General features: G+C 36.2%; 1 protein-coding gene across 2 annotated transcripts in view; it reads right to left on the minus strand.

Annotated features, from left to right (window-relative positions):
* Nucleotides 1-9,750: 9,750 nt before the first annotated feature.
* The window catches only part of SLCO4C1 (solute carrier organic anion transporter family member 4C1), a 32,525-nt gene continuing 21,138 nt past the window's right edge, over nucleotides 9,751-21,137 (minus strand). For both annotated transcript variants that reach the window (XM_068667330.1, XM_068667329.1), the window contains exons 9-13: nucleotides 17,003-17,156; nucleotides 15,010-15,197; nucleotides 13,007-13,071; nucleotides 11,746-11,883; nucleotides 9,751-10,600 (exon numbers count right to left, since the gene is read on the minus strand). In XM_068667330.1, coding sequence (XP_068523431.1) covers nucleotides 10,476-10,600; nucleotides 11,746-11,883; nucleotides 13,007-13,071; nucleotides 15,010-15,197; nucleotides 17,003-17,156 — 670 coding nt within the window. In that variant the 3' untranslated portion in view covers nucleotides 9,751-10,475. The remainder of the gene's footprint in view (nucleotides 10,601-11,745; nucleotides 11,884-13,006; nucleotides 13,072-15,009; nucleotides 15,198-17,002; nucleotides 17,157-21,137) is intronic.

Below are 21,137 nucleotides of genomic sequence, written 5' to 3' on the forward strand. Positions count from 1 at the left end.
GACAAAACTGGTGCCTGTGTGAAGACAAAGAGTTGTCTGCATTAAGCAAAGTGAATTTTAAATTTGTCTAATCTTGAAGATTTTTAAAAATAATAATAGGTGCCCAATTACTCTCAGTAAAGTTTAAAGTTTAAACTAGAAAACTTCATTCTACCCTCCAAATCTTAGCGAAACATTTTGAAAGAATAAAGTTGTATTTTAAAGTGTTCTTTAATACTTTTTCTGGGGGAAAAAAAAAAAAGAAAAGAGTAAGACAAGAGAGGTCACACAAGAAAGTAAACAAAAATGGTATGAAGCTGAAAGGAAAACAAAGGGTTTTGAAGGGTTTTATGAAGCTGAAAGGAAAACAAATAGAAATGAACAGCAGAAATATTAAAAACAAGCCGGTTTTGTTATGGGCTTGTCATACACCTGCAGCACCACTCCCAGCACTGCCCCACTGGGCACCTACAAGCAGCAATCACTCCTTCAGATCTATATGCAACTGTCTGGCTGACCTCTAGCTTTTAGAAAAGATAGATGGCTGAGTTGCAACTTTCTTTAGTGGATGGCAGCCAGCAATCAGTTCTGATGCTGTCTGATGAACATTTCTGGAAGTATCACATATTTGTGTCTTCCGTTTCTGTTAAATTTGGTACAGATTCATTCACATCCACAAAAATTCCCAAGAAAGACATGGAGGCAATCTTAAAGAAGTAGGGAACTGACAGAATAGGTCAGGTTTTTCTTGTTTTCTTAGCAGATCAATCTTAGAAGAATTCTTATTGCAGTGTTTTTTTTTTTGTTTTGTTTTGTTTTGTTTTGTTTTGCTTTTTCTTAATGATAGGACAACCAAAGAAAAGAGGCATGCTCAGGAGAAAGTCACGAAAAAGCAAACCCAGTTAACTGAAAGGAAAATATCAGCACATTACCTGGTAAGCAAAATCCACAAAAATTAGATTAGCATATGTACATGAAAAAACACAGCCTTAGAGTTTTTACAGCATTAGAAAGTTAAATTTAATTTCATATACTGCATCTTACTTCTTCTACCTATCCTACCATATATTATAATATGCCCACAGTATCAGGTTGTTTTTTTCTGCAGTTTGTTTCCAGGAGGCTATACCCCTATGCGATCAACTACTGTACATCCTTCTGCTCCTTTGAGTACAAATTACTGATTTACAAAGCATTTCAAATGAAGGTCGTTCACTTTGGCTAGAACAAAATATAACAGGAATGTAATCTTCTTCATCTCCTGTATGAATTTCCTTCCATGTGTCTCATTTTCAGCCCTCATTACTTTTGTCTCATTTCATATCTCCAATTATAGCTGGTTTTGTGTGTTTATTTGCCAATATATTGCTGGAACTGCTTCAGTTCACTTATTGTAGGTAATTACCTTGGTGTTTTGGAGCTTTCATTATCTCTAGTCTGACAGTTTGCCATTCAAAGGAATGACAACAGATGCCTGAGAAGCAGGAAGCACAAAGGTGGGGATGTGGATTTGCATTAATTGGTGGTCTTTTCCCAATCTACAAAGCCAAAGCCTTCATCCAGCTGCCTAAAACAAAAGAATTGAAACATCTTTAGAAGGTGATTAGGTAGGAGAAAAACCTCATGAAAAGCATTTCTCTCTACCCACTCTGCACTTCTGTCATTGCTCAGTCATATCTTACTAGGTTTATAGGCTTTCAAATACTTTCAATGTAGTTACACCAACTTCTGCTAAGTACAACAAATACTAAACTGTTGTCATGTAATTTGTCTAAATACCTTGATACTCATTAAGTAAATAGCAAAACCTTCACTTTTCTTCAAACCAACTGCTGCTGCTTTATGGTTCTGTTTTTATTTCCAAACAAGTTAAATTTCTCATCATTTTAATCCTCCAAATAAAATATCATAGTAAAATGGGGGTGGGAAGGGGTGAAAACATGCCTCCAGGTAGCCTAGCCATTGTTAGGAATTCTTGAATAATTTTGAGGGAATAACAATCTCCATGATCAGCTTGGATTTTATTTTCCTGGTTTATATTTCACTTCTCAAGGTGAGGTTTCGAGTCATACTAAGAACACACATGTTCAATATGAAAGCTGATTAATAATAATCAGAAAAGCTTTATGTGTTTCCCTGGACTTCCATTTACTAAGGTATTCAGAGGCTGTGGAGGTGTAATTGTCTAACCAGTTACCAACACTCATATTACAGATTTGAAATGCATACACTGCATGGAGCTGAAGGAAACTCTAATTTGTAAGAGTCCTCTGTAAAGCAGCAGGCTCACTCTTTCTGGGTATATATGCTATGGGGGATGCACACATATAACGTATTTCAGCTTTTTTCATCTTTACTACTGAGATACAAAATTCATTGTCTCTTGCTGTATTTTTGCAAAGCTTCTCCAAACTAAAACTGATCCTTGTTGCCTGAGGATACTTTGTCTTTGGGGAAAAAGACATAAAAGAACCCATATAAAAATAGAGTTGCATAGAGTGCTACACAAATGTGTCAGGGAAAAAAAAAATCATAAACAAGCATATTCATATATTTACCACAACAAGAAATCCACACAAGAAATCACACAGACAAAAGAGAGCAGCCATGCTTCCATTAGCAGAATATTTCTTCAAAAGCTGCATATTTTCTTCCCTGCATTCCAAAAATGACTTTTGTTAACAGAAACAGAGCCATCTACTGGCAAAAAATAATAAATAAATAAATAAATAAAAGGAGGGGAAGTTAAAAATTTTGTTTTCCTTCTATAACAAAAGATAATAGAAGTATTTCACATACATTCATTTCAAAACTAAAATACTACTCAATCCACAACCCTTTTGAAGACTTTCAGAGCTGAAAGATATATTTTCAGTAATTTTTCAGTAAAAATCAGTAATTTTCTTAAATACATTTACACCTGATCTAATTTTAACATGTTTTAGACCAGGAAGCACTATAATGCCATCTCTTACCACCTCAGTAGTGGTCAACAACTAAACATCAGATACGTAAAAACATCTAGCAAGCTGCACCATTCCTAAGCTTCCCATCTTTCAGTCCATGAATTACAGAGAAACACTAGGGTGTACTCTGCTTACATCTTGCCATTCCAGGTCATCTTTTTTAAGTATATATTGTCATGTGCAAAGAGACACTGCAAGCAAGGTAAGTATACAAATGAATTTATACATTCAGTTTTAAGTAATGTTACCTACGATAGCCACATGAAAAATAAAATTCAGATTTTCCCCTTTCTTGGTATTCATGAAGCTGGGAGGAATGTTCTCTTGCCACTGCAATGAACTTCAGTGTTAAGCTACACATACATTCTGTAGAAGTACTCAAATACAAAGAATTAACTTAGCTCAACAGAGTTCCAGCTTCAGCTCTCCAAATACAGCTTAAAATTCTCTTATCATAGTCCTTCCTCTGCAGAACAGTCTTGATTTTCAGATAAAAGGAAACATAAGAGCTAAGTTTGAATCAGAGGTTTAGCCTCAAGCTACTGTCACTCCCTGGTAAATCTCATGGGGAAATAAAAAAAAATTAAAAAGGGAGCAGCAACATTTAAATTTTAAAGGTGAGACAATCTATGGCTAAGTAATTTGCAGTACTGGCAGTCCCAGTGTTGGTTTTTTGTTTTGTTTTGTTTTGTTTTGTTTGTTTGTTTGTTTTTCAGTTTATTCAACCATACAGCATGTCACAAAATTTCACTTCCTTCTATGATATTTCAGAGAATGGATCAGTAGGACATGCTGTAAACCTGCCCTTTTGACTTAGCCAAAAAAGAGAATGAATATATCTAATTTTCTAGAGTTTTGGGTGCTCTTGATTTCTCACCTCTTGAGCAGAAAAGCCGTTGATGCTGAGGAAAGAGGGGGAAAAAAAAAAAAAAAGTGGGGGAGGAAAAAAAAAAGGCATGTTTGTTAATGTATGGAAATGCAAAAGTGACTCTTGAGGAACAAACCGTCTGCTAGAAGTAATGACAAAACACAGAAATAAAGGTCAAAAAAATGTTAAAATGTTTCAGTTAAATATTAATTTTTAAAAGAACAAAGATCCTGATACACTAAGGTCAACAAATGACTCTTGTATAGCTACTTTGCATCTTAAGAGCTTCACAGAATCACAGAATCACAGAATGGCCGAGGTTGGAAGGGACATCTGAAGATCATCCAGTCCAACACCCTTGCTGAGCAGAATCACCTAGAGCACTTTGTGCAGGATGGCATCCAGGCAGGTTTTGAATATCCCCAGAGAAGGAGACTTCACAGTCTATGTGGGCAACCTGTTCCAGTGCTCTGTCACCCTCACAGTAAAGCAGTGCCCCCTCATATTCAGCTGGAACCTCCTGTGCTTCAGTTTTGCCCGCTGACTCTCATCCTGTCACTGGGCACAGCTGAAAAGAGAGCGGCTCCATCCCCTCAATACCCTCCCCTCAGGTATTTACATGTATGCACATTGATGAGGTCTCCCCTCAGTCTTTCCTTTTCCAAGCTAAACAGGCCCAGCTCTCTCAGTTTGCCCTCATACAACAGGTGTTCCAGTCCTCTAATCATATTAGTAGCCCTCCTCTGCACTTGCTTTAGTAGTTCCATGTCCCTCTTGTACTGGGTAGCCCAGAACTGGACACAGTACTCCAGGTGTGGCTTCACCAGGGCTGAGTAGTTCATCACCACTTCCAAGTAAAAATGAAGGAAGAAAGCTTTAAATAAACATTTTTAGTTGGAAGTATCTATCACTAGGGCTACTTCACTGTAGCCTTAGTGTACTCAGGGAGAGAACAAGATTTGCAGATAGCAGAAATAGTTTTAAGATCAGTTCACATGCCTTGAACACTAAAATTTGTTTTCAGGAACACAAGGCCTTTTCTCAAGTGAGAAACAGCTAAATTTGACTTCAAAGATAAATACATTGAGAACAACTCTCAGGAGTCATTTCTGACACATGTTCCTGGCAAGATCATGGAGCAGATCCTCCTGCAAACTATGTGAAGGCACATAAGGAGGTGATTGGTGACAGCCAACATGGCTTCACTAAGGGCACATCATGACTGACAAATATAGTGGCCTTCTATGGTGGGGTTACAGCATTGGAGAATCGGGGAAGAGCAATTGACATCATCTACCTGGACTTGTACAAAGCATTTGACCCTGTCCTGCAAAACGTCTGTGTCTCTAAATTGGAGAAAGATGGATTTCACAGATGGACCATTTAGTGGGTAAGCAGTTGGCTGGACAGCTACACTCAGACAGCTGCAGTTGGTGGCTCAATATCCAGGCTGAGACCAGTGGTAAGTAGTGTTCCTCAGGGGTCAGTACTGGTGCTGTTTAACACCTTTGTCAGTGACATGGCAGTGGGATCTGGTGCACCATCAGCAAGTTGAAAAATGACACCAAGCTCTGTGGTGAGGGTGACACTCAGAGGGAGCTGGACAGGCTTGAGGCACATGTGAATCTCATGAATTTCAGCAAGGCCAAGTGAAAGTCATCTGCGCTGGGGCAATCTCATGGACAAATACAGGCTGTGCAGAGTATGGGTTGAGAGCAGCCCTGAGGAGAACCTGGGGGTGTTGGTTGACAAGAAGCTCTTTGAGAGCCAGCAATGGGCACCTGCAGCCCAGAAAGCCAGCCACGTCCTGGGCTGCATCAAAAGAAGCATGGCCAGAAGGGGGAAAGAGGTGATTTTTCCCCTTTGCTCTGCTCTCATGAGACCCCATCTGGAGCACTGCCTTCAGCTCTGGGGACTCCAGCACAAGAATTATGCTTAAGAATTGCCACAAGCAAAACAGACATTTACATAAACAAATTGTCTAGCTAACTTTTTTCCCTTTGCTGGGTAGAACTTGAATGGCTGAATATACATGTGTTTATGATCAAAAAAAAAAAAAAAAAAAAAAAAAAAAGTGTCCTAACACTGCCCTTAAATCTGTCATAACGTGTGTGGGTATCGCTTAATGTTAAGAAATCATTTGTTAAGAAATATTCATCTCACCTTTTTCAGTTACAAAGAACTTTGCTGTTCTTATAGTAAAGAAGGTGTAATCCTGGAAGATCCAAATACTCTTCTGAATTCAGAGGTAGGTTGTCAGCTAGGTAAATGCACATTTGAAGTCAATACTCAAAAATTATACTTGTTTGTTTGTTTGTTTGTTTGTTTGATTTTTCGTATTCTGCAAGTACTTGTTTAACCTATTGGTGGAGCTCTATCCTGCAAACCATACAAGTAGCACATTAAAATCTAAAAAGAAACAAAATGCTTTGAAATTTACTATTACTTTAGAACTTTAGATATCCAAAAGTTACAGCAAAAACAAAACTAGCTAATGTGAGTAAGTAAACTATACTTCAAAAACGTTTTAGAAACTTATAAAATAAAATACTAGCCAAGAAAGCAACAGAAATTTACCAAGCTGAGGCTCCAGAAGGACTCTGGAGACCTTATTTGAGCTGGAAATGCAAGGCAATATACTCAGTTAAAAGCTTTCTTCTGCCTCAGAGATTAAGGCATTTTATCGTCTACGGTGTTGGATTTCCTTTATTTGCACTAGGAATAGTTTTTAAAAATAGTCATGCTACTTAGAAGATGCAACATTCAAAAACTTTTAAATCATCTTTATTTTGGATAATACTCAGGATTGTACAAGCATATTAAATAGGAGTTCACAGAGCATATATATATAAGTCACAAAAGACTGTCAACTGCTGTTTGAAATGTTTTGTTGATCAGGAGTGTTAGCATGAACGGAAATATTACCACCTAGCAATACACACACACAGTGTTAGATTCTGAACATAGTTTAATTTGATGTACATGTACAAGCTGATATATACATACGCTAGAAAACAAAAAAAAACAAAAAAAAAAACAAAAAACAAAAAACAAAAACAAAAAAAAAAAAAAAAAAAAAACAAAAAAAAAGAAAAACTGTGCAATAACAAGTAGGTCTTCCCTTGCCAGAATCCATACAGAAGTTAAAGAACTAACACATCATATACAAAGGGGAACAAAGACCACAATAACTATTTCAGAAAATCACTGAAGCAAGTAAGTTGCAAGGGGCCTCATGAGATCGTCTAGTCCAACTCCCCTGACTGAGAAAGGTCCGCTAGCATAGGTTATCCAGGATCAGGTCAAATTGGGTTCTAAATACCTCCATGAATGGAGACTTCACAACATCTGAGCACCCTGTTCCGGTGTTTCACAGCCCTCCTAGTAAAAAAAAATAAAACAGCCCCTGTGTGGGCTCCTCTCCACGGGCTGCAGCTCCAGCCCAGGGCCTGCTCCTGCGAAGGTTCTCCATGGGGCGCAGCCTCCTCCAGGCCACATTCACCTGCTCCACCGGGGGCTCCTCCACCCATGGGGGTGCTGCGGCATGGAGATCTGCTCCATGTGGGACCCATGGGCTGCAGGGGGATAGCCTGCTCCACCAGAAGCCTCCCCACAGGCCACAGGGGAACTGCTGCTGCATGCTGGAGCACCTCCACTGACCTGGGGGGCTAGAGGGCTATTTCTCATTCCTATCTCCCAGCTGCTGTTGTACATCAGTTTTGGTTGTTTTTTTTTTTTTGTTTTTTTTCCCTTTGTTAAATCTGTTCTCACAGAGGCCCAAACAACACTCATTTTTGACTTGGCTCTGGGCAGTGGCAGGTCCCTCTGGAGCCAGCTGAAACTGGCCCTCATTTAACATTGAGCAGCTGCTGGAATCTTCTCAGAGTTCAACCCTGCAGCCTCCTGTTACCGAAATCTTGTCATGTAATCCCTCTACAGTTCCAGTGGAACTTCATGTGTTTGTGACCATTTCTTCTTGTCCGGTCAGTTGGGCACTACTGAGATAAGTTCAGCTTCCTTCTTTTCATTCTTGCCATCAGATAGATATTTACACGTGTTGGTAAGATCCCCCTGAGCGTTCTCTTCTCCATGCCAAGAGCAGCTCTCTCAGCCTGCCTATATGAAAGATGCTACAGATCTTTAGCCATCTTTGTAGCCCTGCAGCATACTTGTTCCAGCAATTTTGCAACTTTCCTGGGCTGAGGAACCCAAAACTAAAGAGCACTGCAGGCTCACCAGTGTTGAGCAGATTTTAAAATGCTAGTAGTGCTCTGCCTAGTGTAGCCTATGACCTTTTTTTTTTCCTGAAAGTGCATACTGCCACCTCTTCATCACCTTTCCTACCATAAGCTTTCATTGCAGAGCTATTTTCCAGGTGGTTGTCCTGTATTGTATGTACAAGTCTACATACACTTGAGACTGATTTTACCTTCCCTTCATTTAACTTCATGTTTCTGTATATTCATTTCTCCAGCTTGTCATGATACCTCTGGATGGCCCTTCATACTTCTGTAGTATCTGTGATGTTGCTGAGAGTACACTCTAATCGCATTATCTGGGACATTTTTTTCAATCCACAACACTATCTAAATACCAAGACAGACCTTGTCAGCTCATCTGTGACATTTACCTCTATTTAGTAAAACCTTGAACATGCTATCCACCGCTTTGTCTATTTATTTGGAGAGAGAATTTAATGTTTTTATAATGCAAGGTAAATGAGTAAAATGAGTAAATCTACCCAGCTCTATGCATTTTATCTCCCTTCTATCTATTGTGTTGGTCTTCCTAACTAGCCCATGTTATCTTCAGCAAGTCAAAAGTTAAATTCTAAGTTGCAACAGCCTTTAACCTTAACTGTAACTTTACACCACAGCAATACTTCCTTCCTTATCCACCCAAATAGCCACCCCAATAGGAACTAAGAGCAACTGAGAGCGTTAATAACTTCCTCAGAAGAGGAAGGTCCTGTTGCTCTGCCTGACAAATTTTGTAATACAACCAAACACGATAACCAGTATAAACTAAACTATGATCTCACATCTCAAGTCAGACCAAGAGAAGAAAGTTTGCCAGCTTAGCTACCACACTACACATCTTTACTACTAAGTGATTTTCTATACCTCACATGGAGAAACTCAGCAGGAAAACAAATTCAAAGTTTTAGGCCATATTCCCAAACTTTGAAGATCACTAGATCTTTCAAGGGAAGTAAGCCACCTCACTGTAAGTCCATTCATAAGGCAGGTGTGTTATCAGGAGTTTTTCAACAAGAGAAAGCCTAACTTCAATTGTTTTGAATTGTCTTCCACCACTTTTCTCCTGTCTTAAAAACATGAGGTCTTGTGCTTTAGGGTTGTATAGTCATCTTCTTCTGCTCAAACCTCCTCTCCCCCTCTGCCTTTGAACAGGCCTACCTGAATAACTGCAGGATTTTCTTGAGCTGTCTACTTACATCTGCCTAGTTTAAGCACTACGTGCTTTGGAGACTCAGATGAAATATGACTCATTTGCTACAAAACTTCATTGTAGTACTTGTTTGAAGTTTTGATAGTCAATAAGAAGAGTTATGTAAACACAGAAGATGGGTACACATCACTACATAAAACTGGCATTCACTACCAGTGTACAAGATAATTGGTTTACATTAACCAACACAAGTGCAGAGAATATCTTGCTTATTAAAACAACCCAGTCAATACTGAATGATATTTCAGTAGAAGGCAATGCAGTTTAATACCCAGTAAGAGTGGCTAAGTCACATCTGTCATGTGAAACAGAAACAGCTTCAATAATACACAGTACACAACAGGATAATTAAAGCCATGTTTTATTGCTTCTAACATTGGTATACTTATTTGTTTTCCAGCTTTTTGTTTCTTTGACTCCTAGGCTTCTTAACTCACTCACATAGAAATGACACAGCTTACACAGAAGTTTAAGAAAATAGGTTTTATTGTCAAAATTTATAGAAAAAGTGTTGACATTCCCTAAAGAAAGAAGCTTGACAGCAACTTTCTGTATATATTATTATATATTTCAAATAGAAACTAATGCATTTAAGTTAACAAAACACTGTGCTGTCAAATGCAGCTACCTATAACTATTTACAGTTTTCTACAAATACTAAGAAGTGAATTAATGCCATTAGGATAACATGTAAAAATATTTAAAACATGTCCATACTTGCAAACACCCAAGTGTATCTACAGTCAGAATCCATACTTGAAGTACTAGCCCAGGCAATGTGCACATAAAAGTAATCCCCATTTTAAACATTGACAGTTCCCTTTAACATACCAAGTTCCACATTTTCTCCCACTAGAGTTCCTCCCTTAGGTATTACTGTATAGGCAGGGAAAATGTGACTCAGTCAGTCCCGTTCATCTCATTTTGCCATTTTTTGATTGGAATACTCTTTGTTTCACTTCAACATTCAAAATTAAACTAGAAACATACGGATTTTTTTGGATATACAAAATGTAATACTAAATATCACATTCAGCAAATTAAAGAATGTGATACACATTCATAAATAGTTTAAAGTTCAAGAATTAAATATTATCTTTTATATTTTATTTTGTACAAGAACTTTGGTATAAGTGTCTTAACAGTGCTTACTCTTATTGGCTTCTTTTGAAACTCCCTGATTTGCTCACAATTTATGTGTGTATAGCAGTCACCATTTCTGAATCCTTTTGTGACAGGGCTGGACTTGTTTGTGGAGGCTTATACAAAAGTATTGCCATGATCACAAAGATGATTGTGATGATTTTGCAAGCAGCACCTGAATGCAAAGAACAGAAGAGTCCTTCAATGTTGAGACAAAACCATTTCACCTATTCATAAAGTTTCACACTGCAAGATTTCAATTGCTTTTTTAATTGATACTACAAATTTCAATGTGTTTTAGATGAGCAAAGGGCAGGTATAGTCAGCATTTCAACTGACTTTAGACCTCTCATCTGCCTGTTGGTTCTTGCTTGCAGCAGTTGCTATTGCCATTACTTCAGTTCTGTATTTCTTCACCCCATTATAGCCTAAAGTGCAAGTCTTCCTTATTTCTTGCTTCACTGTTCTTTGTTGCATCAGTATTCTATTTTCCTCAAACTAGAACTGCCCATGTACAACAGGCCTGGTAAGTATTCTTCCTCAGCTATCTTAAGAAGTTATTCATTTCAATTTCAATAACATTTCAAAAGTTATTCATATTCAACACCAGTGGTGCTGACTGGTGTTTTGACCAACTATGGGTGGGATTACCTTCAATCAGTGAAATATGCCTGAGAGATACTGAAACCTGAAGTTGAGACTTTATTTTTTAGTTTAAATATTAGATGCTAGCAGTTCAGTTTACACACTTTAAGTACCACAATTACCAGAAGATAGGAAAACTGCATTTATCACAATTGTACACTTAGCCTGTATTCCCTCCCCCAGACATGCATAAACTTGAAAGGAGCAGCTTGTTAGACAAGTTGGGAAAAAATTCTCTACTGTTCAAAGATATTTTCATATTGTTAATTGAATAAAAAGAAGTTAAATATGACAAGAGTGAGTTCCTCTTACACCTTCATTTGTAAACAGACCAAAATAGTTAAAACTGAAGTGTGTGCACTAAGCCCTTAAATTCAGTAAAGTGTGACAATAAAAAAAAGACTTGAAAAGTAAAACAATTTTGTATTATGTTTAAATTTTTGTATAGGCCTTTTTTTGTTTTTTTAAGGACCAATTAGTGGAGTCTTGCTCCTTACCCCAATATTTTGCTTTTTCTGTTTAGGAAAAACAAAAGTTTGTTGTTGCTGATGCTTTTTTCTTTAAAGACCACTACTAAGACAACAAAAGCTGAATGTTGTTTTAAAACAATTCCTTCTAGCAGTCAAGGTCATCATATTACCCTGTACATGTATTTAATATAAAGAAGTCACTTACTTATGCCCATCAGCAGATATGCCATTCTTTCATTGTCATACACCCAACAGGCTCCTTTAGTTTTACATTCATCAATATCCCACAGAGTACAGCTGTTATCTATTGCAACACCAAACAAAATTGGTCCAGGGATAGTACCTAAGAAAACAGGGCAACATGTTGAAATGTTTGTAATGGTCTTACCCAATCTTAATGCATAGTGTGAAATGTCAAGCTGGTGGGGAAGATAAAGTAGGAGAGCCACATGCTAAAGGTACATTGAAGTAAGCCCCATGACTTCAGTTAAAATGCTTGTATTAGTTACATAGCAAACATCTCTTCAACTGACCTCAGTGAATAAGTAGGATGCACAGAATTTGTTATATATACAGCTCCAAGCAATTTTTTTTTCAAAGACTTAGCTTTTCATAATTTTCATTGGAAAAACGTAATTAGAATTAGGGGATAGAACAGGTAATTATTGAAGTAGGATTTTAACTGATGGAAAAGCAAGTCCCTTTGTGTAACACACTAACTTATTCCAAGTGCAGAGGAACAAAACATTGTTATGTTAATGTGTTTGATTATATATTATTTTCCCATTACTCTGATGTAGTCAAGCTTCTAGGAAAAATGTAAGGTAGAATGAATATCATTTAATATTATTCCTGCTTAGAATTCACTATATTTGTGCGATTTTTATCACAACAATGCTTTATAGATCACAAGTGGTTTGCATCCAGTTTTATTATACACTTGAGGTACATCACTGCATGTCTACCTAACCTGCTTAAGGACTAAGCTGTTCTTGAGGAAACATGCAGCTATGTCATCACTACAAATCCTCTCTCTAGGGTCCCTGCATGATCCATTAAGTCTATAGCATAAATATCAGTAGTAATGTTGTTAGGTGCTGCCTTCTTTAACTACAGTCACTGCAGGCAGTTCAAATTCTTAGTAAAATTTCCATCAACCTTTAGAATGTGCTTCCTTTTGGAGAAAGTGACAGAAGTGACGGAAGGTGCCTTTTGCTGAAAGAATGACATTTACTGACATTTTGTTCTTGCATATATATAAATAACAAGAAAGGCAAAAATGAACAAGCATACCTATTTAAAACCAATAGGAATTCTGATAGAATTTGCCTTCTAATAAGTGCATTTTCTAAGCCAACAAAAGGCTGCTACCCACCCATCTGAAAGCTTCTTAATACATCATGTTGAAGTCTAGAAAAATGTCAAAAGGAGATTGAGAAACAGGAGTTTCAACAAGGAAGTCATACCTAGTAGTCGTAGAAATACTGACTGTACTCCAAGAGCAAATGAACGCTGTTTATCTGGCACACATCTGTAAACAAGATGCAATTTAATACAGAAAACAAGTTTTAACTGTTCCATTTCTCAGCTATATTCCTCAGTGAATATCTTTTAGCTTAATATATTCTTTTACCAGGGTTTTTAGAAATCCTGTGTGCAGAACAAATAACTAAAGGACTTCAAGAGATTCTTTGACCAATGAATATTATAAATATAAAAGCTATTCCTACAAGAGGTTAAAGGAAATGAAATTAAACTAGCTTAACAAAACAATCTAATCAAAAATCTAGCTTACTAACAGCACCCTGATACACTGTTGAACATCTTTTCAATAGAGCAACCAAGGATTTCAGGATTTAAGGCCCGTGCCAGAATGTTAATCCTGAGCTACTGTACCTGAAGAAGCAATACATAATCGAGTCTAGGTTACAGCACAACACCCTTATAACATTTACATAGGCCAGAAGTGATTAATTATAAGGTTGGGTGACTATCTTATAGAAGTCAATATTATTTCTAATATAAAACTAGTAGATTTTACCTCCTACCCATTTCTTTCAGATATTTTTTAGCAGCAAACATTTTATCCTGATAATGTCTTAAAGAAACTACACAAAGATTAACACAACTTGATCTACCTCTTTTATACAACTAAGTTTCTGCAGCATTTTGTTTACTCAGTGTAGGATGTATATTGAAGTACTTTACCTAAAATGAGCAGTTAGCACCTGCCACTGTTAGGATTCCTTTACCATACAGGCAAACACAGGTAAGAGAATGAGCAGTCTTACATAGTGTGGGTGTTTAGTTCTAGCACTTGAATATGTCAGAAACACCTAGATTTACACTTCAGTGCATACAGAATAAGTTTGCTGAAGAGATAGAATATGCTATAGTCATTTAACTCACATTTAGCTATTTAAATTTTTTCAAAATTTAAACTGCTTTACAGTCCTCTCATCAGAAACTGTTTCATTGTTTCAGTTTATATAAAGATTCCAAATTACGAACGTTACTGTTTAGAATTAACAGAATAAAATTGTCAGCTCAATTCTGAAGATCATGTAAAATTTCTGTAGCCAGACTAACAGGATAAATTCTTAAGCTCAGGTTTACACCAACCCTAAACATGAGATTACTACAAAGTACAGTTGCAGAATATCATTCCTCATCCCACCCCAAAACTTGACAAGAAAATAACAGCTTCCCCTCATCCAAGCATCACGTCACGAGTATACATGTCTATTCATCATGAATATTTTCTCTCCACAAATATTGGAGGTATAAGTCACATTTCAACATAAAGTGAAACAGCTCCACTTCCACTAAAAAAGTGTATCTAGCTTTCATGCATATGAATGTTAGAGTGTTAGGGATCTGAAAAGCAGCCAAGCCAGCAGTTAAACACATACATGCTGTCAGGTTTTATATTAGTGACTGTCATCAAATCCCCCTATTACAACATTAATATGATAGGTAGCCTACAGTTCCTGTCAGAGTACAATTTTACACATTGGAACACAATTAGACAGTCAATTTAGAATTAAGTACCTATTGACTGTTTTATTATTTTATTGGTAAAATTTAAAAAACTGGAACTACATACACAGGGTAGTTGAATAATTTCTTCATCCAAGCATGTGGCACATTTACTGTGTTCTTTTCAAGAAAGCAGCCAAAAGCGTGGTCTCATGAAAACAGGAGCTTTTTACTTTTGCTAAAAGTTGGAAAAGGTTATTTTTATGGATTCAAACAGTATCTGCTAAGCAAATGTAGCTATAGAGATAGTAAACAATGACATGATTATACTCTGCTTCAAGTACTGCCTGCTTTATCCACAAAATACTACAACAGGAAATCCCCTTGCACATTGGTTTGAATCTGTACTCAAAAATGAAATGATTTAGAAGATTTCACCGATTAGAGTTTTCACCAAAATGCTTTTTTTCCTCTGAGCCCAAAAACGTACCTGAGAATGGCCACAGTTGTTGGAGTAACAGCCATAAATGTAAAAACAACAGCAAAAAAGAAGAAGATCAGAAATAAAGGTAGAACTGTGCATTGTGTTGGACATTTTCCAGGTATAGCTTCATAGAGATTGTCTTCTGAACCATTTTCTATTTTCAGCTTCCCAATACAGGAACAGTTGTAGTAAGCCTATAAATAATTTGTAAAACAAAATTTAGCTTTAAGAACGAAGAGTGGCAGTAACATTGTAGATGTTCAGTATGTCTGCATCCCATGGAAAACAAGAAAAATAAACTTATTTCACAGTATGGGAAACAGTCTGCTTTCTCATGATCAGATAACAGGTAACCCTCATTTTTAAAACCAGTTCAGCACAACTTGACTGATCCAGCTCACCTGAGCAGCAACTATTTCTGTGTTTGTTTGTTGTTTTTTTTTGATATAAAAACAGTAACAAGTTTTGAGACAAACACAAAAGGCATAAAACTAAAGGAGATCCTGCAGCTAGAGCCACAGTCATATGTAATACACAACGTTATACAAGACCAGCAAAATAAAACTTGAAAAGCTAGCTTTCATGCTCAAATCTTACTATCTATCAATGAAGGTAATCAGCAGCAAACATTGTTTATAATTAGGAAAGGGCAAGCTTCGGAGTCTCCAAACCTAGTTTTATTTTTACATATAATTGTGAAAATGACTTTCAAACAAATCTCCTCACAGATATTATAAACACCATGTACAGTGTCACAGGTTAGCGTCTGTTTTTTCTTTCCCCAGGTGAAAGAAATGTTTCATTTGCAATGTCTCACTTCTAAATAAAGTATTGTCAAAAGCTGCAGTTCCCGTACAACAAACTATCTCTAACATGGTTTTCAAAAAGTTTTTCCAGTACTGGCGTTAGCTGTTGTTAACTGTTACCTTATTTATTAAACAAAGCTGCTGATTATTTCTATTCAATTGAAAAATTTTACTCCAAGCAACTTTAACTACAAAAAATTGTTACACTAAAACAGTGTTCACTCTTTAGATTTAAATCTACTTATGCCACTATTTCCTCAAGCCTCATTCTTCAGGCTTAGTAAAAATTATCCAGTTACAGTGGGAGAACAAACTAAAAATTGCAACAGTTCTCATTCTGAGTTTTTAGAAAGTCTCAGATCATCTGTCTCTATTGTCTTGGTTATAAACAAGCTGGTTTTCACAGCAGGCTGTACTTGACAAGAAAAGAGAAGATATCTACTCAAAAACTTAAGTGGTAAAGAACAGAAGTAATGAGTTGCTTTTGTAAGGATGTGAACAAATGGGATAGTTTCAGGTTCTCCATTTAAATCCACTCTATTTGTTTTAAAACAAAGTATAATTCAAAGTGTCCAGTTATTCGCCAGAAAGTAGTCACCCACCATCATCCTTTTCTTGCCTACATTTTAAAGACTTATCTGCCTACAACACTGCTAAAGAGTTTCTTGTGCTAGTAGAGACAAGCGCAAAAGAGACAAGCACAAAAGACTCAATTCTGGGAAGTCTAGATAATAACCGCAACTTTCATGGCTTTGGCTTACCGCATTCATGGCATACCACCAGAGCAAACTGACATTCAGGGATGCAGACACACAGAAACAGATTGCTTTGCATACAATAGACGTTATATTATGCTTAAAGATCAGGGTAAGTACTGCTGCTTAATGTCAAGGCAGTTGCTGATTTCTATTTTTCTGACTGCCTATTTTATTCAAAGTAAATTCAGGTTTGATGTGTTTTCTGAATAGAAAGTTTAGTAGCAGCGACACTGCACAAGTAAGAAGCATATCAACATTCATCCTACTGACAAATATTTGCTTCCAATGCACATTAACCTTTCCTGTAGTAATTACCACTTAGTTTCAGAATACTGTGATTTACCGGCATACTAGGGGAACAACACTTTCCACATTTGATACTTTTTGTATGAAACAAAAACAGACCAGGTCAGCTACCTGCATAAGATAAAGTACCTTTTTCATGTTGGTAAGAAGAGATGATGTACATCCTGCATAACATGGGGAAAAGTACTGGACTTTATCTCTGCCACAAACTGGGTAGTACGTAGAACGTAAGCATTTGCAGTTAGCATTACATGGTGCTGTTAAGTTATGTAGCATGCCTGTTCTGGAAGGTAAATAGGCATTTTAATAAAAAAACAGCAGTTATGTAAATAAGCAATACAGTATTTATAGGATAATGAATCACAAAATATTTAGTTCACATTATTTATGCACATAATTGTTCAAAAAAACAATATTCCTAGTAGCTACATACAACTATAGAGGAAATTCCTATTTATTCTGCATGTAGCTGTTTTGTGCTATTATTGCTTCCATACGTTATTTCTCCAAAATACATTCACAAAACAGATGAAAACTCCATGTCTCAACCGAGTTCTTCTACTGTCTCTACTATCCCACATACATATTAAAATTGAATAAATTGAGTTGTAAGGTCTTAAAAATGCAGCAAGATTAAACCCAGTATTTGGTGATGTTTATTCTATTAATCATATTTCAAATTTTTTTGTTGTTGTTTTGGATTCAAGTCAAGTTGCAAACCCATTGCATTTCTACAATCTTTAACCCTGTTGTGCAGGCATCTACATCACTCCAGAACCCAGATGACCGTGCACAGTAAATACAGAACTGTTCTTGATTTATGCATTTTGCTTCCAGTACAACCATACTATGTCCTATATTTGAAGCGGTCCTAATATATTGTCAATATATCATTAATATAAAGTCAACTTGAGATGTGGGAAGACATTATGTCTTAAGGCGTAATAGGAGAAAATAAAAAACACTTGATTTTCTAATAGTGGTGCACATAATAAGCACAAAAGCATCATGGGCTAGAAGTTCAGTCAGCAGAAAACAGTCAACTGAAAACGGGATTCTGAGAGTCAGTAGCTGAAATATTGTTCTGTAATCTGAATGTTTCAGATTCATTACCTAAAAGTTAGGATACTTTGAGAGAATTTAACATGGTAATAAAAACTAAGAGCAGAAATATTTTTTCCAGGAATTAAGCTGATTAGTTACACTGCATTCAAACTGCATATGGAGTATTAGGGACATCATGTCTATTTATGTACTCAGTTTTATAACAGCACAGTTGAGCCCTACCAATGTCACATTAGCTCATTCTTCAGATAGGGAAAAATCAAGAGCAAGTTTGCTCTGGTTTAAAGCATCCCAGTACACCATAAGTAAATTCACAAGTAACTTTCTAATCACTGGTTTCTCCATACAGTGCCTTATCAGTCAAGCCTAGAAATACTTGATCAATTGAATGACAACATATGACCTCTGTCCACATGTGCAGAGGTCTCAATTCTCTGACATAAAAAGGGGACTGAAACTTGAAGTACTCTCAGAGAAAAATTAGAATACAGAAATAGTTTCATGTACCTAGGTTCTTATGAAATGGAAATTCTTGTTCTATCTTTTTTTTTTTTTTTCCCCTGGAGAAACACAGCACTATAAGGAAGTAAAAGTCTTTAAAAGCTCTACAGGTTGTGTGTTCTGTAATAGAAAACAAAACAAAGTCCCATAGATGTGTGGGAATGAACAAAAATAAGTTTCTGTTCTTTCAACTTTGAGGAAATACTAGATAAACAGGTGTGGCAAAAACACTTCCTTGAAGCACATACTAGATTAAACCATATGTGTTGGGGTAAACCATTCTGCTTAGTCTAATTTAATAGCACAACTTATCACAGTTAACACTGAGGGCTATTAAAAGCAATACACTTTGTTCATTAACATTGGAGCTCAGAAATAATCCAACATTCATGTGCTTCTGCTACTAAACATAAAAATGCTCCCTCATTACCACCACCAAGCTATTTTTCAATAGAAATTGAATGTTTGCCATAAAGGATTTCTTCAAAGTCTCCACAAAAGTCCATCTACATCAATTGCCAAGCCAACTCTCAAACACTCTCAAAATTTATTCTTTCAGAATCATTTGTTCAGTAACATATGCTATTTAATATAAGCTATTTATATGTAAACTATTGTATAAACTTGGCTATTGTTCCACAAGCTTTTAATATATATATATATTTTTTAACTACTACTACATATTTCAGCTGCTTATTCCTTCATGGAAACGAAGTTCAGAACTAGCACTATATTAGTGCTACTCAATCTGATGGAGGTCTTGTCTCGAAAGAGCTAAAATTAAGTGTAACAGTGAATTAGATAAAACTGAATAATTGTTGATAATGGATACTGAGTGGATAGTTATTTCAGGATTGGTTAATGCTAAGTTGTTGTAAAAGGTCTACAACAACACAGCTGGAACTAAATAACTGCTAAGGTTATGCAAAACTTAAACCAAATTAACTGCACTTAACTTAAGATGAAAATCAATTCAGCTGTACCTTTTGCTAGTTGATCATTACATAATTATATTGTATGTCCACTGTTATTGTTCACAATATATATGTATTAGTCACAATATGAATATTTTCATATTCTATTTCCTGGACAGCCTCTTCAATGATCAGCAATATATTGATTATTTTGATTATTTTGCTCAATATCTAACTATAAAAACTTTCCACAAGTTTACATCCTAGTTTTCACAGATCTGAAGTGTCTACAACAACCTTCCTGCTAGCATTTTTTCATACCCTAAAGCAATGCCATGTTTTAAGTGTCAGCGTATTCAAAGGCCTGTGATGTCATTTGTTATAGCAAGTTGTAAGGATATAATCTAAATGAGTAATACCTTAGACTTTCAATGTGTGTTTTTTTCCCCTCCAGTCACTAGTGTGAAGTTTATTTTATTCAGTCTGCCATCTAGATGAAGTATAAAGGAGTGATGAAGTATAGTTTCTTCATCTTTCTATAAAGATGAAGTATGAAGGTAATAGCACTAAATTTCTACTCTCTCATCAAAGTTTTACCTGACTTTCCTGGGACCAATCCTTTTAAAAGCTTAAAAAGTTTGCAGAAACAAGGGATACACTTTAAGATGCTTTTTAAGATATTTTTGCCATATACATATACAGCAGGTTTTACTCATCAGGAAATAACTCTCATATAAAGGCATGATCAACATATAGCATGCCATAATGGCTTAAGGAACATGCTGGGCAGAGTTTAAGCAGAATGTATCCTCTTAAGAAATACAAAAGCAACTGTTGCAGAACCAGAAGCCTGACATTCAATCACTACTGCCTTCAAGGCCTCTGAATTTCTGACCTGTTAACCTAAAGTTAAAGTTTTCATATCTACCTAAAGGAGAAACATTAAAAATACCTGGTCAGTCTTCCACACTCTTTGCTATTATGTGGGAAAAAAAAATATGTAATATCCCTGTTATGTTTATGTGACCTAAGAATACTGGTAACTTTCATATCCTATAAAATGTGTACTTAATTGCCTCTGAGTAAGATCTGATTCTTCTGTACTATTCTATTATTATATGCTCATCTAAAATTAGTTAATAAAAAGCCTGATAATATCAAGTAAAGAAACCATATAAGCCTAATTGTTGATTAGAAGTTTGCCATTTTTTCCTAGAATTATTACCCACATGCATTTGTTTTAGACACGTCAAAACTAATTCCATTGTCTTTCCCCCATTCTTCTACATCTTTATGGTGCATTGTATAGTATTGCACCTGAAAGATAGAAAAGATCCTCTTCCCCCATTCCACTTGGGTGAAAATGCTTTTGGACCTTCTGGAACAGAGCAGTTTCTACCTTTGTAGAAGTTCTATGGTAACCTAACCTTTTTCTAAAATGGGGGATTTGGGTAGACAACATTGAAATATTGAGAAGTTATTCATTCAGTTGCACAGCAACTCATGCTCTGCTATTGGAACAATCTTGGAAATATTTTGTACATCTTCTGGCTCTTTGGCATATCCTCAAGCAGCTGGAGTTGCTTCTGTGTTATGAATTCAGGGAGTAACTGACCACTTGTCAGTTTTGACACAGCTAGCCCTCTTCTTCCTGTGTTTAAGTATTGCTCATTTTACAGAAGTGTTAAGACTATAAGAGAATTTAAACCTTACAATTTTACAGTTAATTCCTTAATAGGGCATGATAATACATTTTATATAACATACTGCCTATGCTGGTGATA

This window comes from Anas acuta, chromosome Z (genome assembly GCF_963932015.1).
Source record: "Anas acuta chromosome Z, bAnaAcu1.1, whole genome shotgun sequence".
Taxonomy (NCBI): domain Eukaryota; kingdom Metazoa; phylum Chordata; class Aves; order Anseriformes; family Anatidae; genus Anas; species Anas acuta.